The following is a 23456-nucleotide window of genomic DNA, read 5'->3' as shown; positions in this document are numbered from 1 at the left end:
GACGTTTTCTTTTGCTATATATATATATTGGATGATATATACTTTTTTTTTTTTGTTTTGGCCAAAATTTAATTTACGTTATTTTGTGTATCCACGTGAGTCCATATATAATACCACAAGTGATAAATTTTGGACTTACAACCTCAAAAATCAGTCACAAGTCACATAAATCCATGTAAACTTTTGTAAAATAAGATATCTTGAGCAGTGATGGAGTTAGGGTTTCAACTTGGGGGGGCAAAATTAAATGACACCTCGATACTCATTATTATGATCATGTTTATTCATAAGCTCAATTAACTACATGTGTGTGTGTATATATATTTCATATCATTCAAATAAAGAAAACAAAAAAAAAAAATCAAATTATAGTAAATAACAATAATAATAATAAAATAATCTAAATACATAATGTTGAAATTAAAATAAATTGAGAAAATAAATTAATGTAGGAGTGTTAAGAATATAATAATATACCTATAAAGTTGTATTAATATTTTAGTGCCTTGAATTCTTTTAAAAAAATTTGTAGAATTAAGCATATGTTTCTTTATTTGTTTAAGTAGTTAAAATTTAGATTTATAGAAAGTGTATAAAACTGTGAAAAATTAGAAGAAAATATGAGTCATGTTAAGGACACAATAAAAATTCACAACAATTTAATTATATTCCTCAAATTAGCACATCACCTCATACATGTGGGTCATTAAATAAATTTAAATCATATATTGTGGTTTACATCCTGAATGGAAAGAACACAAAGTAGAATTTTTTTTTTTTTTTTTTTTAATGCTCTACACACAAAAAGAAGGTGATTTCAATTCTTTCATCATTGACCTTTTTTATGTCTTAAAAATACTAGTTTGTAATTTGCAGTTTGTACTATGTACTGTGACCCTGTGAAAAGCAAAGAAATTTTATAATAGTGAATTTAACTATTTAAGTGGCCCGCTAGGAAAAAACAAGAACTAGCATGGTGATTGTTTTTTTTTCCTCTTAAAGTAATAGGCTTTCTGATATTTGCGGGGGGGAAAACTTATGCTTTCTAACATCAAACTCTAGTATTATACTATTATATACAAATGTTGGGGCAAGTCAGGGGGCAACTGCCCCACCCCCCCCGGGGCCGCTCCGCCCATGGTCATGAGCTACAATAACCTCATAAATATATAGAAATACTATTCATATGTAAATCTATTTTTTAATATCTCTTTATTCATATTGAGATTAGTTGAAAATGTAATTAAAAATTGATAAAAAATAATATTTTAATAAAATATAGTGTAAAATAGATAATTAATTTAATGTAGGTGTTTTTAGAAAAGTGATTATATAAAATAGAAAAAATAAATTCTTATATTAAAATAGATATTAATTTTTGTACAAGTTAATGTGAATACTCTACAATGAGTTGAGCATTTACATTAGTTCATGCAAAATTTTTATATATTTTAGCATAAGAACTTAGCTACTTTTTCTATTTTATATAATCACTTTTCAAAACATTCCACGTCAAATTATTTATTTTACAATACATTTCATTAAAATATCAATTTTCTTGATTTTTTAATTGTTTTTTTCTTATTGCAAAACAACCATTATTCACTCTCTTCTTTCATCCTCGAGATATGTAAAAATAAAAAATTAAAAAAATTAAATGCAAAATGTATATTGCCAATGTAAATTTACACAGTTACTGTAACAACTATGTATTTTTACATGACTTTGTATGAACTGAAGTGAGTGAATTTTGAACTTTGTTAGCTAAAATGTGGTATTTTTTTATTATATAAGCACTAATGTGAATACTCCTAACTTGTGTCTTGGAGTAATATTCAACTTTCTAGTTTTGGACATAACGTATGTGTGCGCTCCAGAAATGAGACTGTTGGGCTTGAACTCACAATTTATTTGTAGGGTTGGCTTCAAGATTTCCTACCTTGGGTCGTTCTCGGCACAGAGACTCGAAGTGATATTGCTCCTCTCCTTCCTAATGACTCTTTTTCCTTTTTCTTTTTTTTCTGAACTCCTTGCTCTTCCCCAACTTCTTCTATTTATAGCTTGTGTTAGTGTGGAGATTATGATTACAGCCCCCGCTAGTGCAATTGGAGGTCCAATATTATCCATTTTAAGTGGGCGTTAAGGTGAGAGTGGGATGCAACATTTATGGCCTTGGAACTTGGTTCAGGCTTAGCCGATTGTGCTCGGTAACGTTTCTCCCCGAGCATTTGATGGTTTGTAAGGGCCAGGTCCATATGTTTGTTCGGGAAAGTTTATGCCGAGCATGTATCAGGATTCGAGGCCCAAAATTTGTTTTATATGAAGGCAGCTTCAAGAAGGGCTTAGGGCAATGGGGCCGTTCCATTGGGCCTAGACCCTGGGCCTATATGAGTCTTGGGATCTCGGTATCGTACATTAGCCCCCCTTGATTCATACCCGGTTGCCGAGAAGAATCAAGGAGTTAGCTAAGCCTTTCGATCTCGGGGGTTTTGGGCCGGGGACTCGTGGTTATGGCTTCTCACTAATGCTCATCTCAAAAGACGCGCTGTTTCGCAGCGTCAGGTACAGTTGTCATTATTGTCTGACGGTTCGTGAACCGAAGTGTCGTGCGTATCGGTTGGCTTTGGTATTCGCAGAGCTGTTCGTAAATCGTGCCCATTTATTACCTGATTGAACGTTACTTTTCCCCCCGTTTTTGACCCTATAAATAGTTGCCCTCAGAACATTCTTTCACTTTTTCTCCATCTCTGATTTCTTGAGTTTACTCTCTGCCGACCAACTTTCTGTGCGCTTACTCACCTGCCCAGAGTTCCCTCCCTCCCTAGAACCCAAAGTAAGTTTTCTTCCTCTTCCTATTCCTTCAACTTATTTCTTCAAGTTCCCTTTCATAGCATCGAGCATCATAGATGGGTTATTCTTACCTTCTAGAGTCCTCGGTCGCCTTGGCCACCTTTAGGAACAAGTTTAGTATTCCCGATGACGTGGAAGTGGCTTACTGCCACGAGAGCGAAATTGCTCTACACCGAGGACGAGGCACCGCTTTCTTCCCTTTGATGTCAATTTTGGAGGGCGGGGTTAGGTTCCCCGTAGATCCCCTTTTAACAGATACAGGTACTACGGACTGTGTCTCGACCAGCTTCTCCCCAACTTTTACCTGGTAGTTAGCTGCGTCAGTAGGTTGAATCATACCTTTGACTTGCAATTAGACTATCATGACATTAACCATATGTATAGCCTCTATGGGAATAAGGCTACCAACTATTACCTAAAGACAAGAGATAACCGGGTATGGCTAATATCATGCCTATCTGATTCGAACAGGAACTCCGCCGGGGAGTACGTTCGGGTGCGCGGCAATTGGTTTTCCGGGGACGTCCCTTGCCCTCTTTCACGGCGTGAAGTGGGTTTGTACCAATCCCTTGATTTAATTGTTTTCCTCCCCTTTTCCCTTTTCTTTTTGTTGAAGTAAATCTTTATTGCCAGATACTGATATAACAGTCGTTCTTTTGCAGACAGAAAAGTGTTCGTTCCAGACATCAGAACCGTCCACGTCAGAGACTTGAACTTTATACTCCGTTCCGAGATATTCGTGCATTGGGACGGACAGCTCCGAGCATCGCATTTGATCCTCCGAGTAGAGCCAGTTTACTCCACCTGGCAAACCTTCAAGCAGGCGCTTCTAGTGGATAGCCCCTTGCTGTCATACATAGACGTCCGATACGCTAACTTCTTGTCGCCGAAGCTTACAACCGGGGAGGCGAGGGAGTTTGGACAGCGCTTCACCTGCTCGAACGAGCTAGCCCCTTTGCGAGACGACTCCACGGAGTGTGTGTCTCGGCGCCTTAGAGAGTTAGCCCACGAGGCTATCCAACAGGAGGAAGCCGTTCAAGAGCAAGCGGAGCCTCAGAATCCGCCCACCAAACCCGAGCAGCCAGCAGCCGAGGCAGAGGATAACCAACCCGGCGGAAACATGGTGTCATGGAGGGTTATAACCATTAACCGCTTTGTGCCTGGTGCGCGGCAAGCCACTTAGCCCCCACCATCCCAGGGCCGGAGTCAGGTGCCTCACCCTCCACCCTCTTCTCAAGCCGGGTGAGCCCGTAAGAAGCAGAGGGTCACCGATCAGCCATCCTCGGGTCCGAGAGATGTTGCCACCCAAACTCCTCCCCAGCCAACGGGGGGGATCGTAATCCGTGATCAACAGGCCCAGGTTGGGCCGGGGGTCACGTCCTCCTCCCAAGCTGCTTCAGTGTGGAAGCCAAAGTTTTTGTTGGACGACAAGCCTTTGCCTTCAACAGCATGTGTGCGGATGTGGGAAAAAGGAGAGGGCGGCCGTGTTGCTCAGTCCCTGGCCGAAGGCCTTCTGCTTCCCGAGGACGTGCATGCCTTTGAAGAAGGATCTAAGGAGTCCGTGGGGCGCCGGCTAGAATGGCATGCTATAGTGGTAATTCTTTAGTTATCCCTTTCTTTCCACGTATTCACTTCTACTTTCTTACTAACTTTTGTGATTGTCAGGCTGCACAACTTGCCCACATAGTGGTTGGCCGGGCACGGGATCTTGCCGAGGAAGTCGAGTGGGAGAAGGGGGCGCGGGAGTCAGCGGCCAAAACAGCGAAGGAAAAACTAAAGGCAGCTGAGACCGCCAAGAAGAAAGCCACTGCCACTGAGAAAAACAGGGCACTGGCAGAAAAGAGGTGTGTAGAGCTTTTGGCCCAGCAAAACGAAACAGACGTGAAGCTAGCTGAAACCGTCAGCCTCAACACCTCTCAAGCTGAGGAGTTAGCCGACCTTAGAGCAGCCCTGGAGGCCTGTGAGCAGAAATGGTACAATGAAGGATTTGCTGATGCTGAGAAATCCGCGGAGCCGGTAGTGGACCAGGCTCGGAAGCTAGGTTTTGAGGCAGGGTGGTTTGCCGCCCTTCAAGCATTGGGAGTTCCCGAGGATTCTCACCTGAGAGACCCCGGCCAAATTCCTTTCCCGAGTCCTGTTACTGCCTTACAGGATCCCCCAGTTGTTGCTGACGAGGAAGAGACAGCAAGCATAAGGGAGCTGGTTGAACAGATTGATGCGCACGCCGAGCCAGATGACTTGGAAGCCACCAGCATCCCAACTGTACAGGATCTTCTCGGTGAAGACTCATGTTATCCCCTGGCCGACCAACAAGAGGTGATAAATCCGTCCCGGCCTTCCAGCTGATTACCTGCAGTTTGATTTTTTTATGCTTTTACTTGTCTTTATCGCGTTTTTAATTTATTATCTTGAAGCTTTATTTGCCTATGTCACCGGGATGTGGTGAATGAACAATTTCTTTTATTCCGCGGGATTGACCCGTAAACAACTACCGTTTTTAACTTTGGTTTTAATTTGTTGCATGAATCTCTATTTGTGTTTTGCTTAGACTATGCCAGTGTTTTTACCGCGAATGGAATGATACCCCAAAACCTGCTGTGCGGTGCTTTGGATAATCCGAGAGTGACAATGTGTTTAATGTTTGTAAAGGTTTAGGGTTCCCATATTGTTCTGCCGAGTATAATGTTTTTTGTCCTTTTATTCGCAGGTGACGATAAGGTTTTCACCTGCTCGGTGATTTTAATTGAGTCGAGGGTCAGGTTTCTGCTCTTAGATTTTTTGTGTTTTAAGTGATTAGGTTACAACCTACTCGGCGATTGTAATCGAGCCGAGAATCAGGTTTTTGTCTTTAAGCTTCTTATTTTTAGTGATGAGGTTTCCACCTGTTCGGCGATTTTAATCGAGACGAGGGTCAGGTTTTTGTCCTTAGATTTTTTATTTTCAGTAATGAGGTTTCCACCTGCTCGGCGATTTAAATCAAGCCGAGGGTCAGGTTTCTGTCCTTAAGACTTTTATTTTCTCAGTGATAAGGTTTCCACCTGCTCGGCGATTTTAATCGAGCCGAGGGTCAGGTTTCTGTCTTTGGACTTTTTATTTTCTCAGTGATAAGGTTTCCACATGCTCGGCGATTTTAATCGAGCCGAGGGTTAGGTTTCTGTCCTTAGACTTTTTATTTTCTCAGTGATAAGGTTTCCACCTGCTCGGCGATTTTAATCGAGCCGAGGGTCAGGTTTCTGTCCTTAGACTTTTTCTATTCACAATTCTCTTGGTGTGCAATAATGGAACCGAAAACAGCATATACAAGCAAATCCTTCATAATCTTGACTTTAACAACATACAAATTTTGGCTTACACGGATGGTCACGCGTAAAACTTCTTTAAGTTGTTGGCATTCCACGACCGAGGAAGCGGCCTCTCATCAAGGTCTTCCAAGTAGTAGGCCCCTGCGCCGGTGATTGCAGTAACCCTGTATGGTCCTTCCCAGGTTTGAGCAAGCTTCCCTGCAGTTATGTCTCGCATGTTTCCCACGACCTTTCTTAGCACCAATTCCCCGGCACTGAATTCCCTTCCCTTCACATCTTGGTTGTATCTTTGGGCTAGTTTCTGCTGATACTCGGCAAGTCGTATGATTGCAGCATCCTTGCATTCTTCTAGCCAGTCCAAACGCTCCATCATCAGGTTGGTGTTTTGGGCGGGCTCAAACCCTGCGACTCGTGCACTGCATAAGCTCACCTCGGTTGGTATCACGGCCTCCGCCTCGTACGTCAAAGAAAAAGGGGTCTCGCCCGTGGATCTTTTTGGGGTCATGCAGTAAGCCCATAATACATTAGGTAGCTCTTCAGCCTATCTCCCTTTTGCCCCGTCCAACCTTCTCTTGAGACCGTTCAGAATCGTCTTGTTCACAGCCTCGGCTTGGCCATTACTTTGTGGATATGCCGGGGTTGAATACTTTTTCTTTATGCCGAGTTCATTGCAGAATGCTCGGAAAGCTTTGCTATCAACTTGTAGTCCATTGTCTGAGACTAGTGAGTTCGGTACTCCAAACCTTGTAACTATATTTTTCCACACAAACTTTTTTACGTCGATATCCCGAATGTTGGCCAATGCCTCGGCTTCCGCCCACTTTGTGAAGTAATCCACAGCCACTAACATAAAACGGCGATTACCTGTTGCTCGGGGAAACGGGTCGAGGATGTCTAGCCCCCATTATGCGAATGGCCATGGGCTGTTTATAGGGTTTAGACGTCCTGTCGGCTGGTGGATCAGAGGGGTGTGCTTTTGGCATTGTTCACACCTCCTGACATATTCTGCGGCATCTTTCTGCATCTGTGGCCACCAAAACCCCTGGGTCATGGCCCTGTGCGCTAGAGACCGTCCCCCCACATGGCCACCACACACCCCATCATGCAACTCGGTCAGAAGTTCGTTAACTTTCTCGGGATGTAGACATAAAAGGTAAGGGCCTGCGAAAAACCTCCAATACAACTTGCGGTCTGCCAACAACCAGTACCGGGAAGCTACCCGGCGAATCTTTTTTGCCTCCTTCTCATTGTCCGGAATTTTATCCTCGGCTATGAAGTCAATGATCGGGTTCATCCAACACGGATTTGCCTTCGACATCATGGCAACTTCAACCCCAGCCAGCTTGTCATCACTTTTCACCTCTATGCTTGGCTCCCCTATAAGCTCTATCTTGACCAGCCTAGGTATATTCTCGGTTGAGGATGAGGCCAATGTGGCCAGTGAGTCGGTGTGTTTGTTTTGAGACCGACCTACCTGAGCAATCTTCACCATTCCGAATTGGCCAATAATCCGCTTAGCTGCATTTAGATAGGCTTTCATCCGTGAGTCCCGAGTTTCGAAGCTTCCCGTGATTTGATAAACAACCAGCTAAGAGTCTGAATAAATCTCAACATCTTTTGCGCCCAGACACAATACGGTCCTCAAACCAGCCAGTAGGGCCTCGTATTCGGCTTCGTTGTTCGAGGCTTTGAATCCTAATATGAAGGCGTGTTCTAATCGTATACCCTCTGGAGTGATTATGACAATACCAGCCCCGACCCCCATAGCATTAAAGGTACCATCTACAAACAACTTCCACGGATGAATTTCTGCATTACAAATTACCTTCCCGTCGTTCTTAGGTGTGAATTCTGCAATGAAATCTGCAAGAACCTGTCCTTTCACCGAGCTTCTTGGTCGGTACCTTATGTCGAACGAACCCAATCGAGTCCCCTATTTGGCAATTCGGCCCGTGAAGTCTAATCTTTTTAACAGTGACTACAATGGATACTCGGTGAGGACAAACACCGTATGGACCTAAAAGTAATGTGGCAATTTCCTGGTGGCGTGTACCAGGGCTAAAACCAACTTCTCCAGGGGCAAGTACCTTGTCTTGGCATCTACTAAGGTCTTGCTTATGTAATATACTGGCATCTGTACTCCTTGATCCCTTAGTAACACGGCACTTACGGCATGGTCAGTGACCGAGAGGTACATAAACAAATCTTCCCCGGGATCCGGGGCCGTCAACATTGGCTCCTTTGCCAAGTATTCCTTCAGTTCTTGAAAAGCCTCATCACATCCTTTGTCCCAATGAAACCCCTTCCACTTCTTCAGAAGTTGATAAAATGGCCGGCAGCGATCGGCGAATTTGGAGATAAATCGGTTTAGGGCGGCTAACATCCTGGTAAGCACTTGCACCTCTTTGGGATTGCTTGGTGGCCTGAGACGCTTCACAGCCTCTATTTGGTCGGGGTTGGCCTCTATCCCCCGAGTAGAAACCAGATAACCCAGGAACTTGCCAGCCCCCACACCGAAAGTGCACTTCTCAGCATTCAGGCGCAATTTATGCCGCCAGAGTATCTTAAATACTCCCTGGAGGTCTTCTGTGTGTTGTGACACTTTCCTGCTTTTCACCACCATGTCGTCAATGTATACTTCAACTGTGCACCCAATTTTTTCTCGGAACATCCTCGTCATCATCCGTTGATACGTGGCCCCGGCGTTCTTCAATCCAAACAGCATGACCTCGTAGTGATAGTTTGCAGTTGGGGAGATGAATGCTGTCTTTTCTCGGTCCTCAGGCGCCAAGGCAATCTGGCGGTAACCCTAGAAAGCGTCCAAGAAGCTCATCCTCGGGTGCCCATATGTCGCGTCCACCAGTTGGTCAATCTTGGGCATGGGGAACGGATCCTTGGGACATGCCTTGTTCAAGTCTGTGAAGTCCACACAAACTCTCCATTTGCCGTTCTTTTTCTTCACTACCACCGTGTTCGCTAGCCATCTCGGGAAGAATATCTCTCTTATCACTCCAGCTTCCTTTAGCCGCTGGACCTCCAAGTTCACTGCGTCAACATGTTCCTTTGATGCTCTTCTCGGCTTTTGCTTTTTCGGGGGGAATGATGGGTCCACGTTAAGTCTGTGGACAATGAACTCGGGATCTACGCCGGGCACTTCATACGGGTTCCACACAAAAACGTCTATGTTCTGCAAAAGGAACAACAACATCTCCACTCTTTCTCGGTCATTCATGCTTGTACCTATCTGGAAATACCTGTCAGTATCTAGAAAAATTCTAACCTTCAATACCTCCTCGGCAACGTCTGCCCCCGTTTCTCCTCGGGGCTTCGGTAATTGCTATAAAGTTTCTCTATTAGTCTGCTCCTCCTGCCCGAGCTGTTCACTCTTCCACCTGACCGCGGCGACAAGACACTGCCTTGCCACTCGTTGGTTTCCTTTTACCTCGGCGACACCATATTCGGTGGGAAATTTTACTTTCATGTGGAGGGTGGACGGAACAACCTTCATTACGTGAATCCACGGCCTCCCCAGGATTGCAGTATATGGTGAGAATGATCGGACTACTATGAATGTCACTATGACTTCCTTGCCTTCCATGCCCACCGAGAGGGAGATTTGTCCTTCGGGAACCACTATTCTCTCGTCGAATGAGACCAGCAGCGTGTCATATTTCACCAAATCCTGACTCTTTAGTCCGAGCCCTTCGAACAGGTCCGGGTACATGACGTCAGCCCCGCTTCCTTGGTCTATCATCACCCTTTTCACCAGGAAACCACTTATCCGAGAAGTTACTACCAACGCATCATCATGGGGTTGCACCGTCCCCTCCAAATCCTCTTCCCCGAATGAGATGGTCTGCCGTTCAACTTTCTTCTTCTTCTCGGGTGATTCTCTTTCCATGTAAGCCACTGCCGATACCCTCTTAGCTGCTGTCGTACCTCTTGGTGCAGCGTGGATGATTTCGATCACCCCCAGTGGTGGCTAGAGGGGGTTCCTTTTCTGTTGAACATCCTGGCCAGATTCCCGATCCATGAAGTCCACTACAAACTCCTTCAGGTACCCCGCTTTTACTAGCTGCCAGAGATAATCTTTTAGTACTCGACACTGCTCGGTGGTGTGCCCTTTATCTCTATGGTATGTGCAGTACAGGTTCTGGTTCCTCCGAGATATATCCTCTCCCATTTTGTTCGGCCACCTGAAGAATGATTCGTTCTTGATCTGATCTAAGATTTTATGCAAGGGCTCTTTGAACGCCACATTAACTCCTTCAATTTGCGCCCTTGGTTCCTGCATCCTGAAGTCTTTTTTTGGTCTTACCGGCACAACGCCCTGCCGAGATCTCCCGAGTAACGGTGCTTTCCCCCTGTTCTGCAGCTAATCATCCTCTAGGCATTTGTACTCCTCAATGCGCCTTATGAGCTGCCTCATATCCTCAGGAGGTCTTTTCGTTAATGACTCCCGCAATTCAGAGTCTTCGGGGAGCCCTATCCTGAAGGTGCTTGCCTCAATCTTCTCATTTCCTCCACCAATCTCATTGTAGAGTTCCCAGTACCGGCTTGCATAACTCCAGAGGGTTTCCCCGACCCTCATCTTTATGGAAAGTAGCGCGTCCACCGGCTGTGGCACTCGGCTGCATGTCACGAATCTACTACCGAATTCTTGAATCAGCTCGGCAAAGCTAAGAATGGAGCCTTTTCATAACCTGTTGAACCATCTCAGGGTCGTGGAATCGAGGCTGGAGGGGAATACCTTACACACCAAGGCATCATTGTGTGCATGCAAGGACATCATGTGGATGTAATGACTAACATGCTCCACAGGGTCCGTCTTCCCGTCGTAGGAACTGGACGGTGGTCTTGTAAATCTGCTCGGCATAGGGGCCCGTTCAGTTTCTTTAGAGAATGGTGACCGAGCAGCCCTTCGCAAGGCTCGACTTATGGTGTCCATGGCGGCACTGTGGGGTCGCCGTTCCTCTGGCGAATTTGACCCTCGATCCCTGTATTCATGCGAACGCGAACGGTCATGGTAGTGACCTGTCTCTCGGGAATGTGAATGATTCCTGTGTGATTCTTGAGAGGGTGATCGATTTCGGAATCGTCGCATGCTGGATTGGCTAGAGCTCTCTTCATGCCGATCTCCCGTGCTATCATTTCTCCTTTGCCGGTGGTGGCGGTCCCTTTCTTGGCGCCGACCCCTTGCTTCCAGCTCTAAATCCATCACCAGTCTGCGCAACCGCTCCAGCTCTCGGTCTCTGTCATCGTACTGCCTGTGTCCCGAGACGCCGGACACCGTTTGACGGGTCTAATCTGACCCTTCTCTCAGGCCAGACTCTTCCTCTCCTCGCAGGCGCTCCCTATCCTCGCGCCTTTTCTGCCTCTGTTCCCGCCACGTGGATCCCCGGGAAGATCCCACGGAACCGCTTTCAGCACGCCCTCCTAAATGACGTTCGGACATTTCCTTTAGTTGAGTCTCAGTCGAACCACAGCTTTGTAGGAGGGCCCCACGGTGGGCACCAATTGTGCGCTCCAGAAATGAGACTGTTGGGCTTGAACTCACTTGGGCTCACAATCTATTTGTAGGGTAGGCTTCAAGATTTCCTACCTTGGGTCGTTCTCGGCACAGAGACTTGAAGTGATATTGCTCCTCTCCTTCCTAATGACTCTTTTTCCTTTTTTTTTCTAAACCCCTTGCTCTTCCCCAACTTCTTCTATTTATAGCTTGTGTTAGTGGGGAGATTATAATTACAGCCACCGCTAGTGCAATTGGAGGTCTAATATTATCCGTTTTAAGTGGGCGTTAAGGTGAGAGTGGGATGCAACATTTATGGCCTTGGAACTTGGTTCAGGCTTAGCCGATTGTGCTCGGTAACGTTTCTCCCCGAGCATTTGATGGTTTGTAAGGACCGGGTCCATATGTTTGTTCGGGAAAGTTTATGCCGAGCATGTATCAGGATTCGAGGCCCAAAATTTGTTTTATATGAAGGCAGCTTCAAGAAGGGCTTAGGGCAATGGGGCCGTTCCATTGGGCCTGGACCCTGGGCCTATATGAGTCTTGGGATCTCGGTACCGTACAGTATGCTTTTCAACTAGAAATGTCCTTTTATGTGTTATTTTTTTAGGAAAATTACACTTTACCCTCCTAAACTAGTACCTACATCATTTTTGCCCCATAAACTATGAGAATGTATACTTACCTCTTAAACTATTACTCGTATAGCACTTTGCACCTCATCTTATAAATAATAGTTTAGGGAAGTAAGTATACATTCTCATAATTTATAGGGTAAATGTAAAATGAATATAGTTTTAGGGGGGTAAAGTATGCATTCTATAGTTTGGAAAAGTAAGTGTAAAAAATGGTATAGTTTAGGAGGGTAAGTATGCATTCTCATAGTTTAGTGAGTAAGTGTAAAATGTGTATAGTTTAAGGGATAAAATGTGATTTCCCTTAATTTTTGTTGACTAAAACAAAATTAATAGAAATTTGTCTATTCCATTGTAATTACTAATTACCCTCCCACACCATATAAAAAAAAGAAATAACAACTGGCACACACCAAATTATGAAAATAGGAAGCCAAATCTGTCATTAGCAAAATTGATATTTTATGATGGTATGAGAAAACTTGCAATATTTTCTTCTCCTATATACACTTTAGTGTTAGTTACTTTAATTGTTTTGTTTTCGGGTATCATCAGCTATTCTTGGCTATTTCATACAGGAAGTCGGTTTAAAACCATTCGCAATGATTGGTGGCAGAATATACAAACCTGCTTGAACATTTTTGGATCCCCACAACTGAAAACACGCAAACTCGACATTACCGGAGCAGGTAATCCATCTACCTTAGGGATATATACTCGCTCTCTCTTTTTGTTCTATCATACTGTTACAAAGTTTTTCTATGTTTCTGTGATAATGTAGACAGACTTGAGTCCTGACAAACGGGTCAGTTCAATTGGATTTAGATTTGATCTAGTAGGATTTCGAACTAGATCGGATTTGGGCTAGTAACTAATTAGATTAAAACTAGTTGCTATTCTTATGATCTTTACCTTATCTTTGTGTTAGGAACCCACTAGTTCCTAAAAGGAACGGATGGGAAACTACGGAAATGAATGAAAATTATATTTGAGTAGACTCGAGGTTCTCACTTCTCATCCTCTAAAAACAAGATATTGTCTATGAGCCTAGGCTTTGGGATGGGTAAAGCTAATTCTTAACAACATGATTCTCTCTCCTTTGTAGATTTTGTGCGCAAGATGTTGGACAAATTTCCGAACGCAATTATGAAAGCTGATGACTTTGGCTGGACTCCTCTGCATTATGCTGCATATTTTGGCAATTTCGAAGTTGTCAAACTATTTTTGGAAAATAATAATATTTCCCTTGCTTACGAGCGGGACATTCAGGGCATGTCTGCTCTTCACATTTCAGCCATGGAAGGACATTGTGATGTGATGAGCGCAATCATTGAAAAATTTCCATATACTTGTGAATTGTTAGATAACAGAGGTAGGACAGCTCTTCATCTTGCGGCGGAGAGTGGAAGGACAAAAGCTGTGAAAATATTGCTCTCATCTTTAGCTTTTCAGGATCTCATAAATGAGCAAGAAAACGACGAAGGAAACACGGCTATGCATCTTGCTGCCATCAAAAAGAGATACAAAGTATTGAAATTGCTTGCAGGTGATACGAGAGTTGAAAAAAGGGCTACGAACAAGGAAGGGAAGACCGTTGCTGACATTCTTCAATTAGATAGCCTTTGGTGGATTAAAATAACGGCGCTTTGGTGGATTAATATTATAATAAGGGTAAGCCTCGTAAAACTATGTTAAAATACTGTTTTTGGAAAAAATTTAAATTATTAAGAAATAGTAAATTTAATCATTTAATCATATACTTCTAAATTATCAATTTTCTAGAAAGTTTAAGTTATTGAAAAATGATAAATTTAATTATTTAACTACATACTTTTAAGTTCAAAAAAACTATAAACATGATTACTATGAATGAAACTATTTCGGAAAGATTTGAATGGGTGCAATTGCTACTCCCTGAATTTAAAAGTTAAGATGATAAATTATTTTTTAACCTCTTACCTTCTTATTTTTTAGGGAAAAAAATCTTTTTTATTTCTTTTAATTTTTTTTAATAATTTTAATTTTTATATTTCCCAATAAGTAATAATTACAAGGTGATCATCTAAACCCCTTCGGGAAAATGTCACTCTTCTGAATTCCTTTGAAAATATTATAGAGGGGGGAGATATTCATATATTAATATTGATGTGAATATGATCCCACTTAAATTAACAAATAATTCTATTACTTACATTTGATGTGAAAGTATGCTAAAGCATACTTGTACTTTAAAAAAGTAAGAGGTATTAATTTTTAAAAAGTTATACCTAAAAGTTAAAAAACAAAAAACTAGCTTATAAGCTTATCCGGTTGGAAACATTTTATCTAGTTTTTTTTGTTGAAAATACTAATAAAAGATAAAAACAAAATAAAATAAGTACGTGAATCACATGAAACCCACAAATAATATGAAAAATATGCAAAAGTTAAATAAAATAAATATGTGACTCATGTGTGACCCACAACTAGTAGGGAAAATAAGCAATATGTTGACTTATAAGTGCATCCCAAATGACTGCTTAGTGTCTTTTTAATATTTATAAGATGAAAAAAAATTTAACCATTTACCAGTGGACAATGGCAGCTCTAAGAATTTTATTTAGGGTGATCACTAAGAAATTTCAATTATCACAATATTTGTCTTGGTACCATTTTTCAAGGAAAAATAAAATTAGAAATTATTTTTATTAAATACTTTGAATGAGTTACAAATTTTATCTTGTTGTTTTATAATAGGTTTTTTTGTTGAATAATTTTTTTTACTTGTTGTTGTAAGGACGCGATTCGTGGCGGACCGTAACAGTGTCGGGTTCGCACGTGAAAAGGCCCCTAACAATATCATTTGTAGAGCGTGGGTTTGGAAGGCTAGGCCTTGGTTGATAGGCGGTGGGTTTTTCACGGTGTTCGTACTAGTTTCAGTTTTCCTACACCCCTGGAGTCTTTTTCCTAGAGGTGGGCTGGGAGGCTCTGGTTTCTGGCCATTTTTCCCAGCCCCTTCTCTAGTTTACTTATCTTTCCTTTTATATCTCCTTGCGTTCATTGTCCTTCGTCCACGTATAGGGTCAACTTTTCCAAGACTGATACTTGTCCCATCAGCCCATACCCAAAGTCGTTGGGGATGGTTGTAAAAGCCAAAGAATGCGGCTCTGTCGGGTTCAGAACATTAAATGGCAATAACAGCAGCTTTCCCTGGATATTTTAGATCTTTCTTCCATGTTCCAGTCCTATACCGTTTTTACCCTTCCCTTTGGAGGTACTGTGGGTCTGCCGAGGACTGAACTACCCTCGGCGGTACCCAAAGGCTATTTCGTTGAACTTGGACCATAATCCTCCTCGGCCTGGGCCTTTGGACTCTCCCTGGGTAGAGGGGCTTGGCCCATAAATCATTTGCGCCCCACATTAGCCCCTCAAAACCCGGCTGTCCAACCTCTGGGCTGGACAGGGGGGTTTTGGTGATGCCAAACTTCTTCCTACGGCCCAATCCATTCGGCCTATTGAACATGCTGGCGGCGCTTCATATGCCCAAGAGGTGCACCGGTCTACGAGACAGTTTTTAATTTCGCGCTTGATGCATTCTTATCGCTTGGGGTATTCAAAACGCGCTTTGAATAATCACTATTTACGAGACTACTTTAATTCGACGGTTTATTTTGATGGGGTGGAGAAGCGGAACCGGCGTGTTTGGGTTTGCTGGTTCTTTTGGAGATCTGAACCTATTAAATGCCCCCCGCTCCGCCCTCTGTATAAGTAGGACAGGAGGAGGTGATTGTTTTTACCAAAAATCCCTTTTCATCCTCCTGCGACTCTGGAATACTTAGCCTCCCTTAAGATTTGGTTTACTCGCCGGTTTATACACTTAATCGTACAATACTTTACCATAACAACAAGGGATGCAAAAGTCCCACCCCTCCCAAAAACGCCACGTTCCGATAAAACTTATCATGGCTCGATCGGGACAAGGATGGCGAAGACTCAAAATCAACCTCATCCTTCTTTCAGTCAAAATCCGAAGCAGGGACTCGTCACGTCAAACTTTCGACGTGACTGAGTCGAGAACACCCAAGATCGTTACCATCCGGCTCCTCACGAGCGTACCTAATATGGCACCGGCGTGTTAGGAGTCAGGGCGGAGGCAAGGGCTAAGTGCTTTTGCTTCTCCCTCTTTTGCTCCTTGGTGCCCTTCCCCTCCCTCTTCTTATTGTCTTCCCAGCACCAGTTCCGCCCTGGTGCTGTTTCTTTTCTATCTTTTGTTCCTCTCTTTGTCTCTTCATCTCTCTCTCTTCTTCTCCTCCTTCTTTACTCATGTCCTTCATCTTCTTTATTCATCCCCCTCATCTTCGTCATTGATTTCTTCCTTACTGTTTCCTTCTTCTTCATTCATTTTCTTTTTTAAAGTGAGTCCCTCTCTCAGTATGAGCAGCAATGAGGCAGAGATTGGAGAAATTTTGAAGACGAGTTTAAAAGACGCTTGACAGTTTACTTTTCTGTACTACAGATGTAATGGTTGCTTAGGCAGTTTACATTTTGTATAGGCTCGTTTGAGCCCCTTTTTGTATGTTGTAATGATTTTTTTATATTAATAAAAATTGTTGTCTACCTTATTTCGCATGTTATGTCTCTATGTTTTCATAAATTTGCAAGCGCTGCTCGGCACAATAATATAGCATCTAAATCAATGACGACTAAGACCAAAATATTTGATAATAAAATGATGTCGCCATAGCTTTAGTAGAAGTGTTTGGCACAATAAGGCCGACCCGTAAAAAAAATAGTACTCACCCGGAACTAGCCGAGGAGAGAACCGAAGGCTTGATGCCGTGTGAGAAATAGCCGTCCGAGGACATATCCCCTACCAAATGAATAGCCCTCTTATACGACTAAATGCTGGGGCGTTCCACCCTCTTCCTTACACCTTTATTGGCCTTAACATTTTATGGTGTTTAAGCCGTAGATGAAGTGACCTGACATTTTTACCAAGTAACCTTTCTTATGAGAGTCAAACCTTTTCTTATCCAAGTATTTGGTTTTCCCATAGGCTTGAGTCCGAGGACCATGCAAGGCCTTGGTTCTGTCCAATAACTTGTAATTTTTATAATTTTTCGTGCTTGGCTTCCCCATAGGCTTGAGTCCGAGGACCATACAAGGCCTTGGTTCTGCCCAAAAACTTGTAATTTTTATAATTTTTCGTACTTGGTTTCCCCATAGGCTTGAGTCCGAGGACCATACAAGGCCTTGGTTCTGCCCAAAAACTTGTAATTTTTATAATTTTTCGTACTTGGTTTCCCCATAGGCTTGAGTCCGAGGACCATACAAGGCCTTGGTTCTGCCCAAAAACTTGTAATTTTTATAATTTTTCGTACTTGGTTTCCCCATAGGCTTGAGTCCGAGGACCATACAAGGCCTTGGTTCTGTCCCTGGGTCCATATGCCGAACGGGCCTGGGCCGCGAATTTACTGGGCCCACAAATTAAGAGGTGTTTTCATAACTTTTGATCACGCGGTACCTTTTGGCGTCCCAGTGTTCGAGGTGCACCTTCTCGAGACTCCTTTAATCTCAGGGTTGCAGACGACGTTGGAAGTCGAGCCAGAGACGTTTTGTCTGTAGCGTTCCTTGGGACGCTGCGCGAATTAAATGCCACCACCTTATCTTTTAACATAAATAGGAGAGAAAGTTGCTCCTTTTCACACACAAATCCTTCAGATTCCTCCCTTAGTTCATCATGCTTGAGGCAGAGATTGGGAAAAAGGAGCTCCCTCCGCCACAAAGGCGTCATGTCCCCCCGAGACTCAGAGTAGGGAGGTACGGGCCAAGGAGGTGCAAGTTCAAGGGAGCATTCCATTTCGTCATAGGGGAGAGGGTCCTCTTCCCTCTTTTAGTCGAAATCCGAAGCAGGTTCTGGTCATGCCAGTTTTTCGGTATGTCCAAAGAAGGAATTTCCACCATCAGCACTGTCTACCTTGTGGCAGGCAAATTTTTGTGGGGGCTTCCCAACCTCAAGCTCCTAGCACCTTTTTTGTAGATGGTGTTAGCCTGAGGTCAGGTTCTTTGGCTGCCTGAGTTATGGGCATGCAGAGGTGTCGAGGAATGGTTTCCTTAGACAATAACTTGGCGCAGTAGCCAACCTCTCCTCTGAGCTGTCCCCACGGCCTTCTCTCCACTCGCTTGTATTTTCCTTTACTTATGTAGTCAGCTTCAGTGTAAGCTTGTTTCAGTTTTTCATTGTACACTGTACTGTTCCTTTGTCTTAATAAAATATGTGTCTATTTCTCCATACATATCTTTCTTCTCCGTAACAACTACTTTATGCATGAATATTAAATGCAAGCTTGCCCTTAAGGATATTCCAGGCAGAAAAAATGCTTTAACACGGGTTCCTACTAATTTAAACTCACAAATATTATCAAGTATAACAATGGTAACTTTCAATAAATTAAATTCTTGGAACTAACCGGGATAAGCGCTGAGTACTACGCGATGCATGCTAGACCAATGTCCGAGAACGATAATCTCTAAATAATTCGTCTGAAAGGGTAGCTAAGTAGCGAAGGACTTTGGTTGTGCTTTTGGGGTAATATGTTGCGCCGTATCGCATCAACCCCTTTGATACTGGGGATCCGAGGGTAGACCGAGGAATCCGCGCCATCAAGGTATTAACCCGTCTGCTAACGCGGAGTTCTCTTCGGAGGGATTTCGAGGTTTACGGGCCATAGTTTTTTCTTTAAATAGTTGGTTCCTCATCCAAGTAGTTGGTTTCCTCACAGGCTTGAGTCCGAGGACTTTGCAATGCCTTGGTTCTGTCCAAAACCTAGTTTTCACTACATCCAGGTAGTTGGTTTCCCCTGAGGCTTGGGTCCGAGGACCATGCAATGCCTTGGTTCTGTCCAAAACCTAGTTTTCCACATCCAGGTAGTTGGTTTCCCCTGAGGCCTGGGTCCGTGGACCATGCAATGCCTTGGTTCTGTCCAAAACCTAGTTTTCCACATCCAGGTAGTTGGTTTCCCCTGAGGCTTGGGTCCGAGGACCATGCAATGCCTTGGTTCTGTCCAAAACCTAGTTTTCCACATCCAGGTAGTTGGTTTCCCCTGAGGCCTGGGTCCGTGGACCATGCAATGCCTTGGTTCTGTCCAAAACCTAGTTTTCCACATCCAGGTAGTTGGTTTCCCCTGAGGCTTGGGTCCGAGGACCATGCAATGCCTTGGTTCTGTCCAAAACCTAGTTTTCCACATCCAGGTAGTTGGTTTCCCTTGAGGCTTGGGTCCGAGGACCATGCAATGCCTTGGTTCTGTCAAAACCTAGTTTTCCACATCCAGGTAGTTGGTTTCCCTGAGGCTTGGGTCGAGGACCATGCAATGCTTGGTTCTGTCCAAACCTAGTTTTCCACATCCAGGTAGTTGGTTTCCCCTGAGGCTTGGGTCCGTGGACCATGCAATGCCTTGGTTCTGTCCAAAAACTAGTTTTCCACATCCAGGTAGTTGGTTTCCCCTGAGGCTTGGGTCCGTGGACCATGCAATGCCTTGGTTCTGTCCAAAACCTAGTTTTCTCATTGTGTGGGATCTTGGCTTTAGGGGAGTTAGCTCCTCGGCCAAGCCCCTAGAGTTTATCCATACGGTTAACGTTACAAGGTACCTAGTTTACTCTTTACATGGGACCTTGGCTTTAAGGGAGTTGGCTCCCCAACCAAGCCCCTAATCAAGAAACATAGTCCCTAACAGAACTTTATACTAGAACTCTATAACCGACGGTTAGATATAACGAAGAAGCTCTATCGACCCACTTCCTATACCAACACACAAGCCTTTCCCACAGACGGCGCCAATTGTAAGGACGCGATTCGTGGCGGACCGTAACAGTGTCGGGTTCGCACGTGAAAAGGCCCCTAACAATATCATTTGTAGAGCGTGGGTTTGGAAGGCTAGGCCTTGGTTGATAGGCGGTGGGTTTTTCACGGTGTTCGTACCAGTTTCAGTTTTCCTACACCCCTGGAGTCTTTTTCCTAGAGGTGGGCTGGGAGGCTCTGGTTTCTGGCCATTTTTCCCAGCCCCTTCTCTAGTTTACTTATCTTTCCTTTTATATCTCCTTGCGTTCATTGTCCTTCGTCCACGTATAGGGTCAACTTTTCCAAGACTGATACTTGTCCCATCAGCCCATACCCAAAGTCGTTGGGGATGGTTGTAAAAGCCAAAGAATGCGACTCTGTCGGGTTCAGAACATTAAATGGCAATAACAGCAGCTTTCCCTGGATATTTTAGATCTTTCTTCCATGTTCCAGTCCTATACCGTTTTTACCCTTCCCTTTGGAGGTACTGTGGGTCTGCCGAGGACTGAACTACCCTCGGCGGTACCCAAAGGCTATTTCGTTGAACTTGGGCCATAATCCTCCTCGGCCTGGGCCTTTGGACTCTCCCTGGGTAGAGGGGCATGGCCCATAAATCATTTGCGCCCCACAGTTGTTATTTGGTCTTGTATTGTTTTTGTTTGGTTTATGTTTGTTGTTATTGGGGCTGATATTTATTGTTGTTATTGAAGCTTAAAAAAAGGATTAAGAATTATATTTGAAGCCAGAATTAATTTTGAAGTAATGCTACGTTTACAACAGTTTTACAATAAATCTTATGCAAAAAGCTATTATTAGTAGGTAAAAAAATAATATTAGTATTTAGCCCAAATTAGAACTAATAATAGCTTACCACATTAAATTTATTGTGAAAATTTTGTGAATGTGTAGTGTAGCACTACTCTTATTTTTGTTAAACTCAAATTTTTTTAATTCTGAAGTCAGGGTATTCAAAATTTTTATTAAGATAATCACAATATATTAGTTTAGCATATAATATTTTTTTAGCAAGTGTGTAACCACCTTGAGTTGCATGTAGAGCCGCCCCTGCCAATGGATCTATTTAAAAAGAAGGCAATTTAATTAAGTAATATGGTTGAATATGCAACATGTTAGTTTGTATTGATATCATGTAGAGTAAATGCAGTATATATCAGTGTGTATATATATATATACACACACACACTAAAGAGAGGCCATCATCACATATATTTGAAGCATAGTCTTGTAGACAAATTCAATCATAATAAAATATTATTAAATAATGACCAAAATTATTAGGTTCTAAATTTAGAACAAAGTAAAAGGAAGAGGATATGATATTTTGTTGAAGAAAGATGCTAAAATATTAAAAAATTTACCACATAAAATTTACAATTTGATATGACAATACAAAAGTGATTTGAAAATTGAATCATTTTTTTTTAGTGATTCAAATATAGCACAACAGTTGGAAATGTTAAGGTTGTAGGATAGTGTTTGTTACACTCACCCTATTATACATATATTTATTGAACTCATAATTTCAATTAAAAAAAAATGTGTGTAATAATTTTAATTGAAATTTATAATATTGCATCTCCATATACATTGAACTCCTTATAGTAAATTGCTAGAAAGAGGAGCTCCTTGAATATGGATTAAAATGTTTGAAATTAAATCTGGCAAATATATATATCAAGCTGATAAGATAGGCATGACTGCGTAGGGACCCGTGCATGTTCCAACTTTCAAGATAAAAATTAATTTATAATTTTAGGTATTTATTTAGCAAAAATTATTTTTATCAACTTATTTTACTATTTAACTTATTTTTATTACTATTTATTGATCTCACTGTAATTTTTGGTCTCTCTAATCACTTGTAGATATATGAGTTGTATCTACCACTCATGTTAAAGCCGGGGTATAGAAGCGAAGTTCTACTGAGTTTGGAGCAAGAGGTTGAGAGACAGACTAAGGAAGAGGAGATTGCTGAAAATGAAGGACATGAACAATTTAAAGAGTCACAGAGGATAGAACCTGCTGCAAAGGTCCAGGGAGGAAAGGATGCAGCCAATAATACCGTAGATTTTAAGGAATTGAGAGAATACAATGTAGTGGTAATGACACTCATTACAACTGTCACCTTCGCAGCAGCCTTCCAAGTGCCTGGTGGATACGACGGCAATGGGAAGGCAATTTTAGTTAAAAACAAACAGTTCAGAAATTTTCTGATGTTTGATACGTTGTCATTTGGTTCCTCAGTTGCCTCATTGGTTATCTACTTTGCCATGCCAGTCATTCAGAAAATTACCTTTGTTCAGGGTCTAGTACAGCCAGGAGTAATGTTGCTCGGTGTGACCTCCCTTATATTCATGTTGTTTGCCTTTTCGGCGGGCGTAGCAGCAGTCTTGGATGAAAAATCAAGTCTCTATTCTCTTACTAATGACACTACAGCGTATGGCTTGTATTTACCCGTATACCTGATTGGGATTACCTCCTTTATTTTCCTAATTCCCCTGATCTACATTCGGAACAAATTACGACCGTTTAGATCGTGATCATCATTTCATCGTCTATCTATTTCAAGGGGGCTCGTAGTTTTAGCACCTGAATTCGTCTTGTCATTTCTCCCTCAACCCATGTGCTCTGGCCGGCAGTTTGTTTTATAAGTTCTGTTTCTTTGTAATGCGATTTGATGTATGGACCTTTACAGTCAGTCCTTTTTTGGCAAGGAAAATAAATGATAGATTGGAACCTATGTATTAGTTTTCATGGATCGAATTAATGAGATTGATTGTTCTTGGTTTGTGAACAACGTACTGATCATTTTCCAAGATATATTGCCAAGTCTCTTTGTTCAATATATATAATTGAATTTTTCTTCCTAGTCAACTGCTATTGCTTGGTTCTGCTATATCAAAATTGCCTGTGGAAGTGAAGGAAGCTTGAGGAAGACAATTATAACTTATCGTCCTCCTTCTTATGATTAGTTCTTACTCCTTTGAAAAGGATGCTATATATGAAACACGGTCTTATCTAATTAACAGGAGTTCAGTTTATTTGAACCTGAAGGAGAAGTAACCAGATAAATCAATAAAATCCTTAATAGGAGGTCGATTCTATTTAATTAGGCACCCCCATAATATTGTCAATGACAACAACTTAACATTGCTGCAGAATAATTTCAAACCGTATGTGGTGTAAACACCCTTGTTTACGTCCTCCAATAAGTGAATGACACCTCAGATTTGTACAAATATAAGAATAGATTGCAATACACTGGATTACAACCCTATTAACTCATATTTTCAAAACAAGATAGTCAAAAAAAAAAAAAAAAA

At 42.4% G+C, this 23456-nt stretch overlaps 1 protein-coding gene across 1 annotated transcript in view; it reads left to right on the top strand.

The window, feature by feature from the left end:
* The window catches only part of LOC115976622 (ankyrin repeat-containing protein At5g02620-like), a 61205-nt gene extending 38394 nt beyond the window's left edge, over positions 1-22811 (top strand). Inside the window, exons 3-5 of the mRNA XM_031098038.1 lie at positions 12875-12985; positions 13402-13967; positions 21999-22811. Of these exons, the coding sequence (XP_030953898.1) occupies positions 12875-12985; positions 13402-13967; positions 21999-22673 (1352 nt within the window). The 3' untranslated portion in view covers positions 22674-22811. The remainder of the gene's footprint in view (positions 1-12874; positions 12986-13401; positions 13968-21998) is intronic.
* Positions 22812-23456: the final 645 nt, after the last annotated feature.

This window comes from Quercus lobata, chromosome 2, assembly GCF_001633185.2.
Source record: "Quercus lobata isolate SW786 chromosome 2, ValleyOak3.0 Primary Assembly, whole genome shotgun sequence".
NCBI classification, from domain to species: domain Eukaryota; kingdom Viridiplantae; phylum Streptophyta; class Magnoliopsida; order Fagales; family Fagaceae; genus Quercus; species Quercus lobata.
The sequence above is the reverse complement of the archived record's forward strand: the minus strand, read 5'-3'. Positions and strand labels throughout refer to the sequence as shown.